This window comes from Gossypium hirsutum, chromosome D04 (genome assembly GCF_007990345.1).
Source record: "Gossypium hirsutum isolate 1008001.06 chromosome D04, Gossypium_hirsutum_v2.1, whole genome shotgun sequence".
Lineage (NCBI taxonomy): Eukaryota > Viridiplantae > Streptophyta > Magnoliopsida > Malvales > Malvaceae > Gossypium > Gossypium hirsutum.
The window spans coordinates 13,351,174-13,374,510 of record NC_053440.1 but is presented as its reverse complement, the minus strand read 5'-3'; the positions used below and the strand labels follow the sequence as shown (position 1 = coordinate 13,374,510).

The following is a 23,337-nucleotide window of genomic DNA, read 5'->3' as shown; positions in this document are numbered from 1 at the left end:
CAGTCTTCGTCATTTTCAAAGTCATGAGATCCTTCCAAACACATGCCTTGCTCAAAAAGAGACTTCGTGTTTGAAACAGCATCACTCATGTCATTGATATTTGAGGACCTATGAGGGATACACCAAAGAATATACAAAAATATATAAATTTATGAATAATTATTTGTACAATCAGGCTATAAATATAATGAAAAAAAAATCTTTTGGAAGACAATCAATCAAATGGAAAATATTTACTTGCCTAGAAAGAAAAAAAGAATAATTGCTCGAAATGAATGCAAAGATGTATTTTATTAGAATAATGATATTCAAACTTAAGCCTATTTCATAAAGGATTTCTTATCATTCTTAGGCTAAAAACAACGAGAATGTTTTGAACATTACTCTGAATAAGCTCTAAAGACTACAGGTATTTCTTCCGTAGTCCAATTGTTTAGCTCACTCCTAGGTTCGTAAGGGCAAATCTCCAACAAGGTCCTTCTTTCAGTTGTCTCTATAGCATTGATATGAACATTTTCCAACATCTCTTCAATGCCTTCCCTTCTGGACACCCCTCGCTCAGGGTAAATAAACTCACCCGACACAAAGGATTTAGATATGTGGGGGAAGGTCAAAAGCTCCCACTTAACTTCCTCTCCGCTTAAACGTGCCCTTCTTCTCTCCTGCCTTTTCTCTACTTCTTTTCTCTTTTGTTTCATATCTGGCTTGTAACCTAAGCCAAAACGATAAAACTTTTCCTTCAGCATGGGTGCTTCAATCCTTCCTTGAAGGTATTTTCCCAACCCTTTTCCTGGCGAAGCTCCTCTTCCTACCATCAACTGTAGACCCATCTCAGTAGTCTTGGATATTTTTGGTACCAGAATTCTGTTTCCTTCAGCGATAAATGTTGCGTTCACAAATTCCAAGGACCGGAAAGAACATTCCACTGCCTCATCATTGGTCTCTACATAAGGTGCATCACCCGTTACCATCGCAATGATATCCTCCTCCGCACTTATTATTACCAATCCACCCTCTGATATTAGCTTCACCTTCTGATGCAACGATGAAGGTACTGCCACTGCAAGTGTATCCACGGTCTCCCCAATAAATAGTTGTAGGAAGGCTTAATATCCATTACTAGAAAGTCCACCTCATAAGTAGTTGGGCCAATTCTTAATGGTATTTCAATTCTTCCTATAACCCCTCTTTCTGTTCCATCAAATGCCTTTACTATTTCTGGTAGGCTTTCATATGTGAACTATCCACAAGTAGTCGATTAAGAGTGGACAAAGGCAATACGTTCAATGTGGATCCATTATCGATCAAAACCCCCGGTAATGTATCCCCCCGACATCGGGTAGTAATGTGTAGAGCTTTAGTAGAACCCCTACCTCCAGATGGTATTTCATCATCATTGAATAAAATAAAATTGTCAGCACTTATATTATTGTTCAACCAATCCAACTTATTGACTGAAATGTCATTAGCCACATATGTTTCATTTAGTACCTTCATCAGTGCATTTCGATGTACTTTTGAGCTTAAGAGCAACGCTAATACTGAAATATGGGCTGGCTGTTTGTACAGTTGCTCCACAACACTGTATTCGCTATGTTGCAAGAACTTCAAGAATTCATTTGCTTCTTCTTCTTTTATTGGTTCATTAACCAATGGCTCAGATTCCGCTGCCTTCCCTTTCCTCTATTCTACCATCAGAGCCTTTTCCCTTGGCAATTCTGCTTGAGTGTCATAACGTTTCCCATTACGTGTATAAGAACCCCTTTCCTGATATTCTTTTACCATATTACCCTCAACTTCTTTTCCTGGGATTGTCACATTGCATCCGTAATTCCACGGGACCATTTTGTCATCCTTATATGTGAAACTTGACAGTTTCGTGATTACAATTTTTGGTGTTACCTGAACCCTAGCTTCATTACTCTTAGGCCGTGAGATAATGACCACAGGATGATTTATTTTTGGAGTCCCTATCCCCGACTCTGTCGCGCATATGCTCCTCCTTTCTTCCGCATCTTCATAGAACCTCATCTCCTTGTTATCCATCATGCTTTGAACCAAAACCCTGAATCCTTCACATTCTTGGATTTCGTGCCCTGTTTTATGGTGGAATTCACAATAATTTCCCATCTCATACCCTTCCTCAAAATCTGAAATAACTAACCCTTTTTTTTCCATCTCTTTCCAAACCCGTTTCAATGGAGTTTTTACTTCAGCAATGTCAGTCTTGAATTCTTCCGCAGCACCTTCGCTTAACATATTCACTCCATTATCATCATGATTGGGCAACGGACTTCTGTGTTGGGTGAGTCATCAAATTTGACAACACCCAATTTGATAAGTCCTTCCACTACCTTCTTGAAAGTAGTACAATTTTCTATTGAGTGTCCTGAAATTCCCGCATGATAGTCACATTCCGCGTTCGTGTCATACCATTTTAGATACGGGGGTTGTAGAGGACTCAAGTAATGAGGTGCAACAACATGTGCATTAAATAACTTCTTGTACAGCTCTTTATATGTCATAGGAATAGGAGTGAACTGGGGCTTTTCAGTATTTTGCCTCATTCCCGATTCTTGTTTCGATGAGCCCTGTTGATTAGCAACCATCTTCCTTGGTTGATTCACTGTAATTGATTTGCTGTATGCATTCACATTGTTTACTTCACTTTCTCTTTTCTTTGGAACTGGCCTTCGATTATTCTCTCCACCATCTATTTTTTCACTTTTAATAGCATGTTCAATCATTTCGCCATTCATGATTATATTCGAGAAACTCTTTGAGGCACTTCCTAACATGTGCGTGATAAATGGCGCCTTCAATGTGTTGATGAAAAGCATCGTCATTTCTTTTTCGAAAAGTGGTGGCTGAACTTGAACTGCAATCTCTCTCCACCTCTGTGCATACTATCTAAAACTTTCGTTTGATTTCTTTTCCAAGTTCTACAAAGTGATTCTAGCAGGCATTATTTCAGATACATGACTCTACTATCTCATAAAAGCCTGCGCCAAATCCCTCCAAGTGCTGATTTTGGTCCAGCTCAACTCGTTATACCATTTAGACGCCGCCCCAATGAGGCTATCCTGAAAACAATGTATTAATAGCTGATCATTGTTAATGTACCCAGTCATTCTCCTACAGAACATTGTAATATGGGCTTCAAGGCAACTGGTCCCACTATATTTCTCAAATTCTGGCATCTTAAACTTGTAAGGAAGTACCAAATCTGGAACCAGACTCAGATCTTTTGCATCTATTCCATGATAACTTTCAATGTTTTCTATTACATTAAACTTCTCTTCAATCCATTTCCATTTCTCCTCAAACTGTTTTGGTAATTCTTCCTTTTCTTTATCATTCTCAGCTACTTCATTGAAGTCCGGGATAACAAGATTAACCGGGTTCTCACCAGGGTTAAAACCTGATCCAGCTTGGGAGTTCATCGGTATTGGAATATCGGCTTGAAACCGCTGAGGCCTTATTGAAACAGAGGATCTACGCGGATGCACCTCAGTCTGAACCTGCACATGCGGAGGCGTAAAGCCTGGAGGATAGGTGGGTCCATTTTTGTCTTCTTCTTCATCAATAATCATAGGACACTTCCCCTTATTTATTCCTTTTAGTAATTGCGTCAACTCAGTCATCATGTCCTTTTGAGACTCCAGCATCCTTTCTGTCATGTCATGTTGAATTTTTTCCAATTGCCCCTTCATTTGCATCTGTAACTGATCTTGCATTTCCTTTTGAAGTCGCTCCAACTTTTCCAATCTTTGATCCATAATTTTTTATTTTGCACGGGTACTGTAGCGTTGCTTGGTTGACGAGTTTTTGTTGGTTTCTAGATTAGCTAAGGCAATTTTAACTAATTAAAAACCTTCTTAATAATTCTAAACGCATATTATGTCATGTAATGCAAATGCATGGAATGAATGTAAAAAGGTGTCGGTTCTAATCCAATTTCTTTTAGAAAACTTTATTGATAAACAAAATTCTTTACATAAAATGGATTACAAATATGGCTTTGCCCTAATGCTCAGAGTTTTAACTTCTTTTAACAATGAAGCTAACTCCTGACCCCGATCTGATTCCAGCTCATACTTTACGCTTAATACGTCTTCCTGAATTGCCATTGTTTGCAAATGATCAGCTACCTCCCGAATCCAAGTAATAGCCCTGCCCATAATGTAATCTCTGTTCTGAATTTGATTCTGCAAATGATAAAGTTGCTCCCTCCAACGCTCTTCATTTCCTTCCAAGAATTTGATCCGTTGTCTACAGCCTTGTAATGCGTACTCCAATTCTTCTATCCTCTTTTTCACTTCTTCAATCTTGCACAGACTTGTCTTTAATTCCACTACAGAATTACGACTTCTATACGCAGCAAGTGATCTCTCCAGTTTCGCTATTCTAGCTTTTAAGTCCGCTTGATAGTTTTGAGTTTCTAACACCTGCCATTCTAAGGTCTCTTTTTGAACTTGAGTCTCCCGGGACTTTCTTTCCCACCGATCGGCTTTGTTTCTTTCTTCCTGGATCTCCTGTCGCCACTGCTCTAAAGTCTTTCCCAGCCAGCAGTTATCATTGATACTCGTAGCTTTTGTAGTCCGTCTTTAAGCTATCTAGATCCTCCTCTACTTTATTCTTCCCTTTCTTTAATTTTTCAGCTTCTATCTTTTGGACGTCAACGTCTAGCCTCAAATGCATCTTATCTTCTTCCAACCGCTCTATTTTCTTTTCAAGTTCTAAATTCCTCTTTTCAAAATCTTGTTTTATAATCCCCAACTCTGATGGGATCACTTTAGGTACTCTTCCATTGGTCGAACACCCTCCAAGTTTAACTCCAGAATGTTATCATTAATTTTTTTACCTCGCCACTCACCGTACTCTGGAGTTGTCATCGAACCCACAGCTAGCCTTTTCATCCTATGAACCTGATTCCAAGCCTGAGAAATTTCTTTCACCTTTTTCTTGTAATTGTCTCCTCGGTACGAGAACTCACATTGAGCTAAATCATACGTTACCAGCACAAACTGTCTTGAATTGTATTGCCTTAGGACCATCAAAGGTGCATACCCGACGGCTCCCTAAATCCCAAGCAACGGAACCCAGTCAAAGCTTTCACAACGGAACAGGCGTGACCCCTTTACCCAACTGATCAAAGAGATCTAAAACCGCTTCGTCAACATGCCCCAATGCTCTAAGGAAAATCACTAACCCGTAGATACTCAAAGCAAACACATCGACCTTCTTTTTCCCATCAGGATGTGCTAGGATCAAGTCTCGCAAATTCCTCCATGGGATACATTTACACTCGCCCTTCTGTTTGATCCTGGCCGTGATCCATTGTTCGCTCATTCCCGTAATACTCATTAATTTCTTCCAAAATGCTGGGACATATGTGGCTCTGGAATATGCTTTATCAACCTGAAGCCTAGGGCAATGCAGTAAAGTTGTATATTCCTCCACTGTAGGCACCAAATCTACGTTCCCAAAAGTAAAATAGTTATATGCAGCATTCCAATATTGAGCAAGAGCGCGAAACAGTCGTTCATCCACCTTGATGTTAAATAAGTACGGCAAGTCCTCATAATTAGAGTAAAACAAATTGCTTGGCTTCATCATTCCACCGATCCCAAATCTCATTTAACTCCTGAAGGCTATTTTGCGTCACACTAATACGAGTGTAGTCCCAAAGCTCTGACACATATCCCTTAGCTAAACTGTCTCCTTTCTCCAATTGCACCTTCTCTGACCATATATGGACAATAGCATTATCTTCCACTTTATCAAGAAATTCTTTTTCCATGACAATTTTCTAATTTAGTAACTGAACTTGAATCGACACTATTTGAGATATGCAGTGACATGCAAAAATATCAACAAAACACAAACAAGTCAATACAACACAAAACAAAATTCAAAGCAAGTATAAGAAAATCAAGCACCTATTTGGACAATCGCTAGAGTTTGGAGTAGTTCTACCTGGATTAGGTTCCTAAGTCCACTAAATGGAGTTTGGTTCTAAAGTTAAGGTACCCGAACCAGCAGATTCCTCGATCTTCACCCATTATAGGCTCATACAGACCGAGTTCGGTTCAGGGTAATATATTTCCCTATGGCTGCACGGAGATGAAAATCTCACGAAGACATAGGTACGGGTGTATCCCGAAAGTGATCCACTATCCTGCACGGAGGTGAAAACCTCACGAAGGAGTAGCTTCTCACTCCCACTTAGAGGGGTAAGACCGAAATAGCCTTTACGCAATATGATGCCAAAATAAAGAGTTCAATTTACAGTAATCATGCAAACAAATGCAAAAAGAAGATCGTAATTTTCAAATCAAATTTTTAATTTTTGACAATAAGACAAAAAACAATCAATTTTACGGCTTGACTCTCTAAAAGGTCCCCAGTGGAGTCGCCAAGCTGTCAAAACCTCTTCTTCATTTAAAAAATAATAATGGGGGTCGACTTTAAAAAATGAAAATTAGAGTTGCCACCGATCTTTAATGAGGTGTGATCGGATCACCTTGAAAACAATTTTAGGTCTACGAATTTTAAAAAAATTGGTTCGGGAGTCGGTTACGCACGAGAAAGGATTAGCACCCTCGTGACACCCAAAATTGGTACCGAATTGATTATTTAATGTCTTAGTGTCGAAATTTTGAAAAGATTTTAAAATACGATCCCATGAAATGGAAGCTTAAAATACGATCTATTTCAAAGAAACAGATCGCCACACTCAGTGAGTTAAAGTGCAACAGTTCAATCTTCGAAGTTAGGTTCGTCCCTTCTTAAAAAAATTTAAACATGTTTTAAGAAGGATATTTGATTATTTAAGTCAATTGAGAAATCAGAATCCAGTAAGTTAAGGTTCAATTTCTCAAAATTCTTAAACATCAAATATTGCCTTTATTTAAAATCAAGATAACAAAATGCCATATCCAGTAAGTTAGGATCCAACATTTTGAAATCTAAAGAATTTTATTTTAATAATTGAATGATTTTGATAAAACGAACACTTGATTATCTTAGTTCATCGAGAAGAATTGAAGCCCAGTAAGTTAGGGCACAATTCTCTCGAGAACCTATGAATACCAAGCCCTTTTTAGGAATTTTGTAATAAAACAATTATAATGTTTCAATGAAATGAAATTCTTACAAACAATATAATTGAATAACAATATACAAAGCAAATGATGAATAGCAAACTAATTCTACAATTTGGAGCAACCAAACATATAATACATCAATAATTATAATCAAATAAACTAATAATCAAACTAACAAATAACAAAATGAGAATAATTAATATAAAATAATTTAATTACAAGTAAACCAAAAATAATCGAAATGAATAAAAATTTTAAAACATAAAACAAAATTTTATAAATTATAAATTATAATACATTTTATAAACATATACATATATTAAAATAATTCCATATAAATTATGCATATAATTATCGTATAATATTATTGTAAAAAAAATTAAAATACAAAAAAGGGTTGAATAAAAATAAAAAACTGATTTATTAAAAACATTTTTGAAATCAAAATTAAATATGAAAAGTATTTTGAATTTGAAAATAATAATCAACAAATTTTAAATCGAGGTTTAAATAAAATAAAATTAATAATAAAAGAAGACAAAACCAAAATACAATTGACTCAAAATATTGGTGTATAATGAATTTTAAAAAATAAAATAAAATACAAACGAAAATAATAATTTATTACATTTTAAAATATAATAATAAATTTAACATTATTAAAAATAAATATTACAAATAATATTAAATACTATAATATATGAAAATAGGATTTATTATAATATAATAAAATACTGTTGAATTTTAAGGAAGAAAACCAAATTTTTATGAAATTAAAATTTGTTTCAAAACTGAAGGACCAAATCGGCAATTCAATGCAAACATTGGGATAATCCAAATCAAATCACAGAAACGGCACCGTTTAAACTGGGATCTAAATGAATACAAAAGTAAATAAGAAAATCATTAAAGGAAATCAATTGCAACCCCCTTAAACACGGAGGGACCTATTGGATAAATAAACCAAACGATCCATAATATGTGGATCCTTCCTGGGTCGGGTCACCGTTCGGATCGAGTCTTCAAAATGATGTCGTTTTAGAGCCGTCGCATTGACTCCAAACGGCCGCATTTCACCTTCGTACTTAAATGCCAAAACCCTAAAAATCTATTTCATGTTGTCAAAACCTAACTAGCACCAGATGAGTTTTGCGCCGTTTTGTACTAGCGGCGTATGAATGGTTTCCGATTCAAGCCCGTTCTCTGAAAACGGCAGAGAGGGCCCGAATCTCGTCACCAGGTATGTCTTTCCTTTCTCTTTATTATTTTCTCACCTAAATAATGACTATTGAACACAGAAAAGAGAAAAAAGAAAACTGATACTAGCAGAATGAAAAATGAAAAAAGAAACTCGGAATCACCTTTTGGTATTTGATTTTTGTATTCTGAATGCGTAATCCGTTTACAATGTTCGAATGGCCCTCTTATAGCCCAATTTTTTACAGAAAAAAAAGGTCGAATAAATAAAACGTTCCTCCTATTATGTTATCTTCCTATTTGCTGCTGTTTTCGTGCGTTTTCTTTTGCAGGTATTCGACCAGCCTGGAGGTACGGGGGTGGAGGCTTGGTACGTGGCGATGGCGCACGTGCGAGGGCAAATTGGCTGCGGCGCTGGATGTTGCGTTGCTGCCCTAGGGTTTCTGATTCTCTTTGGTGTCGGGCCATATGATAGTTGGGCTAGGTGTAGTTGGGCTTGGGTAATGTATTTTGGGTTTGGTAATTAGGTGGTGTTAGATTTGGGCTTTGTAATACTAAACACAAAAAAATGACTGTTATTGGTTTTTTTTATTTTATTTTTGGTTTATTTGTGTTTGTGCTTTTGGACTCGGGCAAATTGGGCCTATTACAATCACATTTCATGAATTTCATGTATATACTGGTAATAATTCATATCAAACTCATATAATTTCCAAACAGAACTGTTCCCGTTGAACTATTTAGAATATCATTGCATATACGGGTAGTACACAAGAAGTATACTGAACTGTAATCCGTCAATTCATGTACATGTATGCTCATACGAGCTATAAACGAGAAGCTCATGCGAGCTAAGTGTCGGGAAACTCATGTGAGCAATATATCGGGAAGCTCATAAGAGTTGTGGTGTGTCTGCAACATATGCAGGACCCCAACCAAATAGGTAACCCTAATTACATGTCATTTGTATCCTACGAATTTCATAAAGTTCAAATAGGACTCGGCAATTGTTGGATATGCAATCGGTATTTATTCATGGAAATTGTTGGATATGCAATCGGTATTTATTCATGGCAATTGTACAAGTCACGGACAATAAATCAATTTAACACATATAAATGTACAATTTAATTACACGAACTTACCTCGACAAATGTACGTAGATACTAAGGCGACTAATCTGATATTTTTCCTTTGCCTCGATCTAACTCCATACCAGGTCTATCAAGATCTATACGAATGAATTTAACTCAATTCAATATAATTCATATTCAATTTAATCCAACACATATTTTTGGAAAAATTACTATTTTTCTCTTATACTTTTAATTCATTACAATTTAGTCCTTAATAACTTTCATACAATTTAATCCTTACTCAAGCCTAGTAAATTTTTATACATATTAATAGAAGCACATATATTTCATAAAATTCACAATTTTACGATAAATTTATCATCTTTTCAATTTAATCCCTAATTGATAATTTCATCAAAATTCTCTTTATAAAAGTTGTTTATCTAACAACAACCTTTCATTTTCTATTATAAAAATTCATAATTCAAGCATACTCATCAATGACAAAACCCTCACACTTTAACGGTTTTGCAAATTAATCACCGAGCTAGCTAGATTAAGCTATTACAATCTCAAAAACATAGAAATCATAAAAAACGGGATAATGATACGTACCTAATTGAGCAAAATAAGCTTGCTAATATCTCAAGCTTCCATGGCTAGGGTTTTTTTTATGTTTGGTGGATGATGATGATAATAGATTTTTTTATTTGATTTAATATAACTTTATTCTTTAATTTCCAAAATCAACCCTAATGTTTCATGAAATTTCCAATGATGACTATTCATGCTTAACTATTAAGCATTTTAATGGGTGGATTACTATATAAGGTGTTCCAATTTCAAATTCTATAGCTATTTAATACCAATAGCTATTAGAACTCAACTTTTTCACTTAATGCAATTTAGTCCTTTTCATCAAATTAGGTATGTAAACGGTAAAATTTCTTGACAAAATTTTTCTACTGTATTTCTATCATACAGTAAACCATAAAATAATAATACAATAAAATTTTCTCTGACTTTAGATTTGTGGTCCCGAAACCACTGTTCTGATTTCACTGAAAACGGCCTGTTACACTGTTTATTAACTTGGCATGAAAAATTTTAATGAGACTACATGCATGTTTTCTAAAAGGAGTATTTTAGTAAAAACTTGTCACAGTGTTTTCATTTGGAAATTTTTCAAAATTAAAAACTCTGAGACTCCAATGCCATCTTTATTAGTACTACTACTATTAAACTGTAGACTAACACTAGGACTATGCTACATAAAACTATAGGCTTTAGAAACTAAAAATACTGAAAATAACTAGTGTTTGTGTTTTGTGAAAACTGTAGATAAGACTTAAAAATGTAAAATTGAGATAGCATAATGAGTACCCATGGAACACATTGCATGCGAACCCGTGGAGGGTGACGTCGAGTGGCTCAAGTTGAGTTATTTTCTCTAGGGCGTATGCCTAACCTAGAGACAAACAATATCGTTGATGTGCATACCATTAAAGGCAAAACTCAGGAGACTGGGGATAAGGCTGTGACCCATGCCATGTTAAAGGTTTTACAGAGGGTTGTTGGGTACCAAACCGGAACTAGAAACCATGGGCCCGTTAATGAGAGACTCCAGTCTATGGGGTCGTGTTATTTAGGGGTGTTGCTGGAAAAACCCCTACAGTGGCAGAATATTGGATGGAAACCACTGAGGGATTCAAGAGGAAATGAACTACACTCCATAATAGAAACTTAAGGGTACTGTGTCTTTATTGAAGGATAAAGCTTACCAGTGGTAGTAGTCTGTGGTTAGAGGTGCACAAGCTGAGCATATAACTTGGACTTATTTTCTGGAGGCATTCCAAAAGAAGTATGTGAAGACTAGGTATGTGGAGGCTCGTTTATTGGAATTTATAGAACTGAAACAATCGGATATGTCTGTGGCTGAATATGAGATCGAGTTTTTGAGACTGAGCCGCTATGCTTCGGATCTGGTGGCGACTGAACAAGACAAGAGTTTGCGGTTTGAACAGGGTTTAAGGTATGATCTGAAAATAAAAGTGGCCCCACATCAGGAAAGGGTATTTTAAAACTTGGTTGAGAAGATAAAGATCGTTCAGGAGATTAAGCGCTTGGAGTAAAAAAAGAGGGAAAAAAGCTAAGGTTCAAAATAAGAGAGAGTCTAGTCCCATTGGCCGAAATCCACAACTTGGGAAACAAGCCAGAGAGTTCAGACCATAGCAGAATGCAGTAGCAATGGGTACTGGGGGTCCTCATGGAGTGGTTAGAATTTTGGTATGTAGGTTTTATGATAAGCATCATCCGAGCGAGTGTTGGAAAAGGTCTGGTGCTTATTTAGGCTGTGGATCGACTGATCACCATATTAAGGAACAACCATTATCATGAGCAAATGTTAACCAAAATGACATTTTTGACTCAACATTCGTTACCAAGTACATGCCACCTAATATTAGAGTTCAAAAGAAGCACAAACGTTGCTGAATTAAGTTGGTGAGACTTAGATCTTATCGAATTATCATGAGCTCAACGAAACTTGTCCGTCACCTTTTCATAGGAACAAATAATTTTGTATACTGAGCAAAGAAGCTAAGCTATTTTAACATGATATAAAATCAAACATTTAAACCTTTAACACAAGAATTATGTAAACAATATTAACTACTAAACATCAAAATTAAATTAACATCATATTTACTATTGATTTCATTATGTCATGCCACTTAAGACATCCAAATATTATATCATTAACCTTTTATCAACTTATTTTTCATAGATCAACTTTTCTTTTCATGATTTTTATCTTACACACACACACACATATATAAAGACTTTATAGGCATATAATGCATGAAAAAATTAATAGGGCAAATTTCATTATCAAATATCCTTAGTATAAATGTCAGTCCAAGTACCACCATAATGACATTATATTTCATATCAAAACACTTATTTCAATTTCATAAATGTATATATATTCACGAATACATATATGTATTATCTCTACATTTATCAATATTTAATTTCAACTACATCATAACATTATACAAGTTCATTTAACTAGTACAACAATATATCAATCAATTTATTATTCAACATGGAATAATTAATGTTCAATTACCTTGGTCATTTAATATGCTTTAGAATTGACACTTACATAACTCAATGGACTTGACACCAAATAAGTCATATAATGAAAACATATCAAGTTAGCACAAATCGAATTAGCTACTCGATTATCGCCCTCTCTTTCTCTTTTGTTATTCAATAGGGAACTCAAACTATTAATAGTCATAATTAAACATCAAAGATTTTACATTTTACACATAGGTCCCTAATAACATGTAATTGGCCAAATAGCTTAAACTGAAATCAAACTTGATTTAACACATTCCACTACATTTATAACATGTTTTTCACATAACTAAGCTTAACACTTGACCATTTCAAACTTCAATACTTCATAAAATCAATAATGGTTACTTAGGTAAAACTTTACAATAGCGAAATCTAATATTTGGGTTGAATAAACTAAGCTTTCTTAACTAGGAATCCATGAAAATTATCAAAGAAAATTTCCTTGCCTTAGTGAATTGATGGATGGAAAATATGAGGGAAAAAAACCCTAAAATTTCTATTTGTTTCTTGTATTTAATGTGGACGAAACAGTGAGGAGTTTATCTAACATGCTACTTTTGGTATTGAACTTCCCAAGCATACTCTTGGTTGCTGTTAGCTTTTTTTATGTTTTCACTAAGTTGTTAAAGTTCTTCAACAAGTAGTGATTCTTTAGCTTCAATCTACTTGATTAGCCTTGAATTTTCATATTTGAAATGATCATTTTCTTAGAGTAATTTTGAATTCACATCGCATACCTATTCCTATTTGCCTAATATTATCTTATAGGTCTTCAGAAATTCCTCATCAAAACCACCATCAGCATCTTCATCATAATCATCTTCAAGTCTTGTGATTGTACTTGCTATAAAAGCCACATAGTTACTGAGATGGTCTTCATCTGGTTCCGAGTTGTTGGATGAATCTTCATCACTTCAAGTCAAGCACAATGACTTTTTCTTTAGTGCATTAGCACAATCAGTCTAGATTTGACCATTTCCTTGACATTCATAGCATTAAACACCTTTCTTCTTATCCTTTTCTAGTTCTTCTTTGATGACCACTCATTTAAATCTATTTTTGGGAAAATTCTTGCTAGGTTCAGACTTTTTAGCCTCTCTGAGTGCTTCTTAAATATCTTGTTAAAGTTTTGAGTGAGTAATGCAATCTTCTCTTGGAGTTCTTCAATCGCAATGATGTTGGAAGTTGGCACTCTTTCCATTTGAAGTGCAATATTTCTCTCACATTTATTCCTACTTCATTTGGCTTCATCAAGATTCATTTCAAAGGTCTATAGGAACCCTATGAGATAATCAATTTCAAGACTCTTAAGGTCTTTAGCTTCCTTCATAGTAGTAACTTTGATAGATAATCTCTCTAAAAGAGATCTCAATACCTTCATGATCTGCTTCATGTTAGAGTCTTCTTCTCTTAGAGTAAATATTTGATTCGACATATCATAAAGTTTTGCATTCTCCTATGATTTCCGAGTGTTGCACTCTCAAGGTCTCGAATCTAGTGGTCAACATTTGCATTTTTGACTACATGCCAGTATTGGTTCCTTCATGTGCAATTTGTAGAATATCCTAGGTTACTTTAACAATAATGCATTTTGAGATCCTCTTGAATTCTTACATGTATACTACACAACAAATTGCATATGACACTTTGGAGTTAGCATTAACAATGCGTTCTTCATCAATTGCCCATTCTAGTTCAAATTTTCGGGCTCTTCCAACTTCAGTTCAACTAATAGAGGTTCCCATCCTATAAGGACCAAGTGCCAAGCCTTCTCTTCAATAGAATTGATGTTTGCCTTCATACGTGTCTTTTAGTAGGCATAATTGACATAATCCAACATCTAGAGATGAGTGGTTGATGATCATTCCATATATTGCAATTAGCAACACCAAGAATCTCCACTAGCTATGTTAAGTGGGAAGCTCTGGTACCAATTTTTTACCTAAACGGTTGCTAAACTATAACAATCAAAGTATGAGTAGAAGTTACAACGAAATTGGGCAACTTTGTTATAACTGCAAAAACAACAATAAAACATGATACTGAAAATTGTTTACGTAGTTTGGTTTTCCTATACTTGTGGAGCCTAATTTAATGAGATGTATCCACTATCTTTCAAAACAATACAACCAATGATCTTAGTTCTAACACCCCAATAAACAATCCTCACTTTTTTAATTCAAGTACTAAACCTTCCATCACTAAATTCCCCCTAAGAACTTAGCTTGTAAAATCAATCACAAAAATGTTTTATTTTCAAAATGCATTCTAAAAAATAATGTTCCTGTTGGGAAATGTGCTCATATTTTAGTAAACATGTAATTGTTTTCTATTTATTTGAATGATGAATAAAAATAAATAAAGTTAATTTCACATTTTACTATTATGTCTTTTGTATTTATGTCTTTTATATTTTGCATGCATAGCGAAATTGTAACAAACAAATATTAGCTCATTGATTGTTTAAAATTCAAACTGAAGATAAGTGGCATTGTAAAGAACGTTTACATTTCGAGAAAGACAACTTACTTCAGTAGATAATCTAAATGAGTCCGTAATCCCGTAAAAGAATCAAAGTGAGCATTTGATTCAAATACTGAGAAGGATTATTATGTCGTCCACAATTCCAATTGGGGAGATGGCTAGTCTTGGCTACCAAAGCAGTTGACTCCATGAGAGACATAGATGTATTCATTGGTAGTGTGATACATTAGACTAGACCCAAGATGAATTAATTCTTAATTCGTTTGTGAATTAATTCACTTGTGACGTTTATGGTGTGATTTAACTAAATCCCGAGTTAGTCACTAACCATGCGTATGCAACTCATGTGCTTTGATGTAAGTGGAAGCTTATGCTCTAAAGATGATCGAGCGCATAGCCGGTATGTTGGGTACATAACTTGTGTATGGCATGTTTACTAGCAACAGTGAAATCCATAGGTCAATTAAAGAGTTAATGATATCTTCTAATTGGCATTGTGTGGATTGATAAATATGGAACGTGGCCATGGGTTGCTTATTCTCGAATGAACAATTTTTCACAGTCATTTGTTGACAGTGATCATATTAATCATTAAGAAGACACAATGGTGACAATGAGATAAAATATGATTGTATTGAGTGAACGGATTTAACTCAAAGGAATCAAGGATATCATATGAGGGTAACACACACATGACGAAGTCATTGGACAAAACTGTTGGATGAATTGTTTTCATAAAGAGTATACGATAAGGAATTTTCAATCATGGTACTTCATCTGGACTGACTCCATAATAAAGTAATTGTGAATTACCGGAACAATACTTCTGAACATAAACAATTAGGCTTTGAACATAATTGCAATCACTAGAGCCTAATTGTTTATGTTCGATTGGTCCCTTCGCTAGCTCAACAAAAACTCAATCGGAATGCATTTGAATCAGAAGAAAATTCTACGACTTTGAGAATAATTTAATTGAGTCAATTCATTCGATGTGGAATTAAATTAGGTGGTCGTAAGAATTGTTCAACTAGAGAATTTGATTAAAGAATTTTCTTGAAAGATTAATTTGAAAAATCTAAGTGATTTTTGGGAAAAATCAATTTTGATCAAGTAAAATTAAATTAATCAAATCAATTAAAATTAATATGATATTTTTGAAAGTTAATTTTCAAGTCAGACAATTGGCCCAATGGTAATTAAACTTGAAAATTGGACTTGAGATCGTAAATTGGGCCCGGGAGCCCAAAATTAAGACCAAGACTCAAAAACTAGTTGAACCGAGCTTGGTATGTGAAACCGGGCCGACGGTCCAACCGGTGGCTAGATTAGACTAGTCAGGTCGTCATTGACCCGGACTGAACCGACGGCAGTTGAACCGGCTCGAGGTGCCGAAGGGTGTCGTAGTGGTTGCAAAGGTAGCGTCCTGGTGGCCGGTGGCAGTTGAGCAGTGGAAGAGTTACACTCCTACTAGGACTCTACTAGAGAATTTGATTTTAGATTAATTATTCCAAAAATAATATTATTTTAATAGGTTAATATTAAATTTAATTTAATACTTATCTTAATAGTATTTTATTAATTTAATATTAAAGTGATTATTTTAATATTAAATTTAAATTAATGTTTATCTTGTACATAAATATTTTATTATTTTAATAAAATTTAACATTAATTTAATATATATTTATCAAGATAAATATTATATTAATTTAATATTAAAGTGGTTAAGTTTAATCATAGTTGAACTCTCTAAACTCTCCCTATATAAAGAGAGTTTTGGGTCATTATTTACACACACCTGAATTCAAGAGAAAGTTGTAGAGAGAAAATTCTCTGAAGAGATTATTCCAGAAAATTTCTAGAGATATTTTTCTGATTTACAGCTTGACCCAAAAGTTTAGAGAAATTGTAAAATTATCTCACTAGTAATTTTTGTGAAAAATTTTCTGATTCGAAACGAGCCCAGACTCGGCAAACGTGAGCTTGAGGATAACAGAGAAGACTACTCAATCGAAGCGCTCATCCTAGACGAATCGAAAATGTACAATTTTGATTAAGTATTTATTACTTTAGATATCACAACCAAGATCTTATTTTGGAAAAAAAATTTTAAACTCTGGTTTTTCCCTAAATTTATTTTCCGTTGCGTTTTCCATACTCATTTTTCCAATAGTTCCTTACTAAACAAATAGGTACTCTTAATAATCAATACATCAACCTATATAAGTCTCTCAAATATATAAAGATTTTGGAGACTTGCTAATTTATTAATAATCAATCAGAATCTCTTCTAAACCATAGTTAAAATAGCTAAATACAAGATAACATTAACAACTAATGTAAAATGGACTGTTGGTAGATAAGACTTCAAGTTTTGGTCTGATCCAACTTCCTTGATCCAAAGGATTTGATATAATCAATCCGATTCGATCCTCATGATATGTTTCTCTAAGTGAATTGATATTTATCAATGGGCTTGAATCATTCCACAATATAAGCACAACCCAAAGATTTGTTTCAATAAATTGTCAATCTTCCAAATATGACAAGTTGTTTTGTTGCATTGGTGTCAAAAGTGAGGACTTCCATTGACACATTACAGCAATTTCACAAAAATGGAAACAATATGGTACATATTTTGTGTAATTATTAATTAGTTTCAAGCTAAATGTACTATTGTTTATTGTATATTATTTTTAAACACACCTCTATATTTTAAATACATAGCTTTCACATATATATATATATATACACGTATGCTAAAATTTCTAGTAATTTAATACAAATAGTATGTCTATATATTTTGTGTTGTGTTTATACAACTAATACAACAAAACACAAAATTTACATATTTTTCTTGACTTTTCATGTGGCCTAAAAATAATATATTATCTATTTTTAGACCATAAAAGTATGGTTATATATAATTAATTATAGAATGAGAGAATTCATTTGTCGTTGTTTTTTAAATCTTACATATGAAGTAAAAGTAATTAAGAACCAATCACATTCTTTACTAAAATAAGATTTTTTTGTGTGTGTGAATTATAATAACACCAAAGGTAAAGTTCGAATAATAACTGCGACTAATATGAAGACCACATCTGAAGCGATGGATACTCTTGACCATCAAGTCATCACATTAGGGTTCTACTAAAAAAACATTTAACATATTATTATAAAATATTAAATATGAATAAGAAAACATATACTAATTGAGTTTAGACTTTTCAATAATATGAAACCGGTAAGACAAGGAATAATTAGTTAAAATGTATATATTGTTTGTCTTTAAATTTAATATGGTAGACATTATTAACATGTTGGATAATGAAAATAATTCAATTAATTAATCAGACGGGCATAATATTCCACGTGCTTGAAATCCCCTTTATATCATTTTTCAACTAAAATTTCGAGATTCTTTGGAGATTATATATCAAAATTATGATTAGTATTGTTTAAATAATGATATATTAATTAAATTATTGATGAAGCAATATAAATAACTTAAAATATATACTTGAGTTTTTGAAATATATAATTTTATTAATATAATTTATGTTTTAATTATGAGAATAAATTATTATAATATATAAATAATGTAAAAGCCGCTTATGAAAAATAATAAAAATAATTCACTCATTTTTGTTTGTAATATGGATAGTTTTGTAGGTAGAAGTCAAATCTTTAAAATTTTTTACATGAGATATATTAAATTCCACAACAGTTTCTCTAAATATTTATTATTATTACTCATTTCCTTTCTTTTCGTTTTCACCGTTTATCTTAATACACGTATGACATATAACGGGTTATTTTAACTTTATTTTTAAAAAGAAAAATCAAAACAATATAGATTTACGGTGGGTTTGAATGGGCGATTGGGTGCGGTGCAATGCGTTTAACTTACTTCTTGTCTTGCGCTGCAGTATCTAACCTTATCGCCCCCACTATTTTTATACTAATCGCAGGTGAATGCACCGTCCATCCAAACCCACTCTTAATCATCTGACCCCACACCACATTTTCATTTATAATTCTACAAAAATATTTAAAATTTTGTAGGGTTAGTATTTTTTTTATTTATTACACAAGCAGCTTTAAAATAGCTTTTTTTTTAAATATTATACCATACTCCTTATAGAATACTTATCAACTCCTGACCCTATTGATGGAGTCTAAAAATTCTATTGTCAATGTACCAAATAATTTTTCTAATTTTACATTAGTTGATTAATTTTTTCATAAATTTAAAAGATGATATTTTTATATTTATGTTGAAATATATGTTAAATGCAAAACATTTTGTAAAAAATTGAAGGATCCGGATAATATAAGATGTTGATTTCCTTAACTTGAACATGTTTGAGAGTTGTATCACAATTCAATCTTCAATTAATTAATATGTTTAGAAGCAGATAAAATGTGCAATCCCGACTATGAATTTTGAACATTATATTTTGCTTCAACTTAAATTGTAATCATCACAACTTGAATAAAATATTTTAAAAAGAAAAAAAAATGGGATTATCAGATTCATTGGAGCCGACCTGTAAACAGACAGCGCGTTACTCCTGAAATGATCTAGCAGGGAAAGGCCATATTCTCAATCATCGCAATCCACAAAAATAACCTTTTGTTTATTTATTTTTATATATAAAATAAAATAAAATAAAAACCCATTTCTTTCGCGTTCTCATTTCAACACCTTCCGCTTTCCATAAAATTCAAACTCATCCCCAATGCCCATGCCCATGCCCCTCTCCTTTAAAGCTCTTTAACCACCTTTCCCCCCTCTCAAAAAAAAAAATACCCACTTCTCTTTGTCTCTCAATTTCGTCGTTTCTGAAATATTAAGGATTTCTTTTGCCTTTTCTTTCATCGTATTACTTTCTTCTTCTTTTTTTGCTACAAGATCAACCTGGGAAACTTCGAACAGGTTTTTTTTTTGTGTGTGTGTGTGTCATCATGAACAAGTTACACGACTGGCCTGAACCAGTAATCCGAGTCCAATCCTTGTCCGAAAGTGGCCTAAAAAGCATTCCAGAAAGATATATAAAACCAGCTACGGACAGACCTTCGTTAAACGTGGAAGAAGACCCTTCGAACATGGATGTAAATATTCCAATAATCGATCTTACAGGCTTGTCGGAAGACGGAAACAATCTGCCTCAATCAACGATGGATCAAATTTCATTGGCTTGTCGGGAGTGGGGTTTTTTTCAGGTTGTGAACCATGGAGTTTGCCCTGGATTCATGGATCAAGTACGAGAAACTTGGCGTAGTTTTTTCCATTTACCTATGGAGATGAAACAAGCTTATGCTAACTCACCCAAGACTTATGAAGGTTATGGTAGCAGATTAGGGATTGAAAAAGGTGCCATTCTTGATTGGAGTGATTATTATTATCTTCACTATCTTCCTTTAACTCTCAAAGACTATAACAAATGGCCTGCACCTCCTGATTCTTGCAGGTACTACTCACACTGAACTTTCTTCTTCCTTTATTTTTTTTGTTAAAACAATTTAATGGTTTGGTGCTTGTGACTTAACGTCGACAGAGTTGGAGAGACGGTAAGCAAAAACAATTAACTGAGATGGTACCCATTTCATCTCGAAAATTACTTTTAAACTATCCGGATGCGATATGAAAGAAAAGAATTGGTGGGTTAACTATATTTTGGGATGAATACAAGCTTTTTGATTTGGCTTATTCAACGGCTGTACTATGCAAATTTGTCAATGCATGTTATGATTTGTCGTTTTCTTTAGTCTACTGTGTAATATGTCTCAAACTTAGCCGGATTCCCATCAATATATTTAAACAATTCATTATTTCATCAACCATCATCTTGGATTTTCTTTTTTAATTTTATTTATAATAAACAAAGGTTGGTTATTGGTAATGAATGTAGGGAAGTAATTGATGAATATGGGAAGGAACTGGTGAAGTTGGGTGGGAGAATAATGAAGGTTTTATCGATAAGCCTTGGATTAAAAGAGGACCGTCTCCAAAATGCATTCGGTGGAGACAACTTTGGGGCATGTCTAAGGGTTAACTTTTATCCCAAATGTCCACAGCCTGAGTTGGCTCTTGGCTTGTCATCCCACTCCGACCCCGGTGGTTTAACCCTTCTCTTAACCGACCATCAAGTCCCCGGTCTTCAAGTCCGAAAAGACGACAAATGGATCACCGTTAAACCTGCCCCACATGCATTTATCGTCAACATCGGTGATCAAATACAGGTGAAATTCCTTTTTCTTTTTCTTTTTTTTCTCAAAGGTTTATCCCGAAAAAGCAACTCACTTTTTTTTTTTAGCACATGCTGAATCACATATCATACCAACTATTATTACATTATGACATTCACTATATTTAAGTCTTCGCCTTCCAAACTTTTTCTCATCTTTTCCTTTATTTTTTGAATAGAAGATTAAGCATGCACCACTAAAGTCATGAGCTAGTGTTAGGTTACTTTTTTTTTTAATTGCCATATAAGTAAGCTTCTCAAAATATTATAAAACAATTTCTCCTCTAGATTTTTCTGTGATTAATTTTTAATGTAGTGACTGTTTATAATTTTTAAACAAAAAAAAAAGTGGATAAACATGATTATTTTAAGGTTTACGAGATAAGATGTTTGGAATGTTTGCAGGTATTGAATCGTTAGTCTCCTTTATCCACGTGTTACAAAAAATCATATCTATTATTTTTGGTTTGATTCACCATTTTCTTCGTTGTAACTTTCTAAACCACCCAATAGTTTAACTATGACTACTTTTAAAAAAAAAGGAAAAGAAAAGGAAATAGTTTAACTATTATTGATTTCAATAATTCAACAATGGAAATCTAAGCCTAATAGTTAATCACATTGACAATGACATGGCCTTGGACCAAACTAGAATTTCCACTTGAAATAGTTTCCCCATTTGTTTAATCAAGGCTCTTTTAATAGTAAGTATTCCATTTATCATTATAGCCATACATACTTTCCCAATACACAGAGATAAACAGTGTTATTATCAGGATGTCAAATATCAACTCATGAAGCAGATGTTTACATAATTTTAATAAAAATTTATTGATCATGGTTCCAATCATATAATTTGAGAAATACAATAGGATTAATATTCAACCCCCCCCTTTAATTCTCGTGTTTTTGGTAGAAAGAATTATAAATACTAAAATTAGAGATTCTAATATGCTATCTTTGAAACGTGATAGCATGAATCCAAGGGGATTGAAATGGATTTCAATATTTGTGAAAATTTTATAACCCTCTACTTGATTATATAATGTTTTTTTTTTTGGTTTTTATAATTGAGTTAGGTCCTAAGCAATGCCAATTACAAGAGTGTAGAGCACAGAGTGATAGTAAATTCGGACATGGAAAGACTGTCATTGGGGTTCTTTTACAATCCAAAGAGCGATATACCCATACAACCAATGGAAGAGCTAGTTTCAACAGATAAACCGGCGTTCTATTCACCAATGACATTCGATGAATATCGACTTTTCATCAGACTAAGAGGTCCCAAGGGCAAGTCTCAAATTGAATCACTACATTCTCCTAGATGATTTTGGTTGATAGACAAATTTCATCAGCTCTTCTAATTATTATACTTGTGTTTTTATTTTGGCCATCCAATTATAATTTTAATAATATTAGTAATTATTTAATAAATTGTTATAGCTGAATGTAAAATAGAAGCACGCTAATATTTAGATCGTCTCCGATGTTGTTGTTTTTTAAATCTTATTTTTTTGAAAAAAAAATCAATTTCACTATAAAAATAATTACTTTCTTTGCATTTCTCAAGTTTATAAAAACTAATAGTAGCAAAATAATTATATTTTTAGCGTATTGCGTTCAAGGGCCCTGAAATTGACTGGTAATTTTGGGATTATGTGAAGATAACAACTTTGTCCCACCATTTAGCCACCGTTGATTAAGGAAATACTAGGTTTAACATTAAATAATTGTCGCATATTCCTAGTTATAATTGTACCTCTTTCTTTTTTTTTTTAAAAAAAATTGCATTTGGGTGTGTTTGTATATTACATAATAACTGTAGTATGTATAAGAAATTCTAATTAAGTAATCACATTTTAATTTTCTTCTAAAATTTAACGGTATAAATTATGATTAAATTATTTACATCCAATTTCTTACAATTCCTAACTCTTATGTTAGGAATTAAGAGTAAATAATTTGATGTTTTCCACTAAACATATTACACGTAAATAATTTGAAATTTAAAAAATATGTTTATAAAAGTAAATGGATGGAACTATTTAACTACCATCTTTCTTTAAA

The 23,337-nt window shown here is 33.4% G+C and overlaps 1 protein-coding gene across 1 annotated transcript; it reads left to right on the top strand.

The window, feature by feature from the left end:
* Positions 1-19,763: 19,763 nt before the first annotated feature.
* LOC107955173 (probable 2-oxoglutarate-dependent dioxygenase At5g05600) lies at positions 19,764-22,778 on the top strand. The gene is made up of 3 exons (XM_016890900.2): positions 19,764-20,493; positions 20,935-21,265; positions 22,350-22,778. The coding sequence occupies exons 1-3, from the start codon at positions 19,988-19,990 to the stop codon at positions 22,596-22,598; spliced, it is 1,086 nt and encodes a 361-aa protein (XP_016746389.2). The 5' UTR covers positions 19,764-19,987; the 3' UTR covers positions 22,599-22,778.
* The last annotated feature ends 559 nt before the right edge of the window (positions 22,779-23,337 follow it).

What these genes read in the sequence shown, in the direction of transcription:
- LOC107955173 (XM_016890900.2), top strand. Translation starts at nt 19,988, where the DNA reads ATGAACAAGTTACACGACTGGCCTGAACCAGTAATCCGAGTCCAATCC. An exon ending in GCACCTCCTGATTCTTGCAG is followed by an intron (nt 20,494 to 20,934) that starts GTACTACTCACA and finishes TAATGAATGTAG; the next exon opens with GGAAGTAATTGATGAATATG. An exon ending in ACATCGGTGATCAAATACAG is followed by an intron (nt 21,266 to 22,349) that starts GTGAAATTCCTT and finishes TAATTGAGTTAG; the next exon opens with GTCCTAAGCAATGCCAATTA.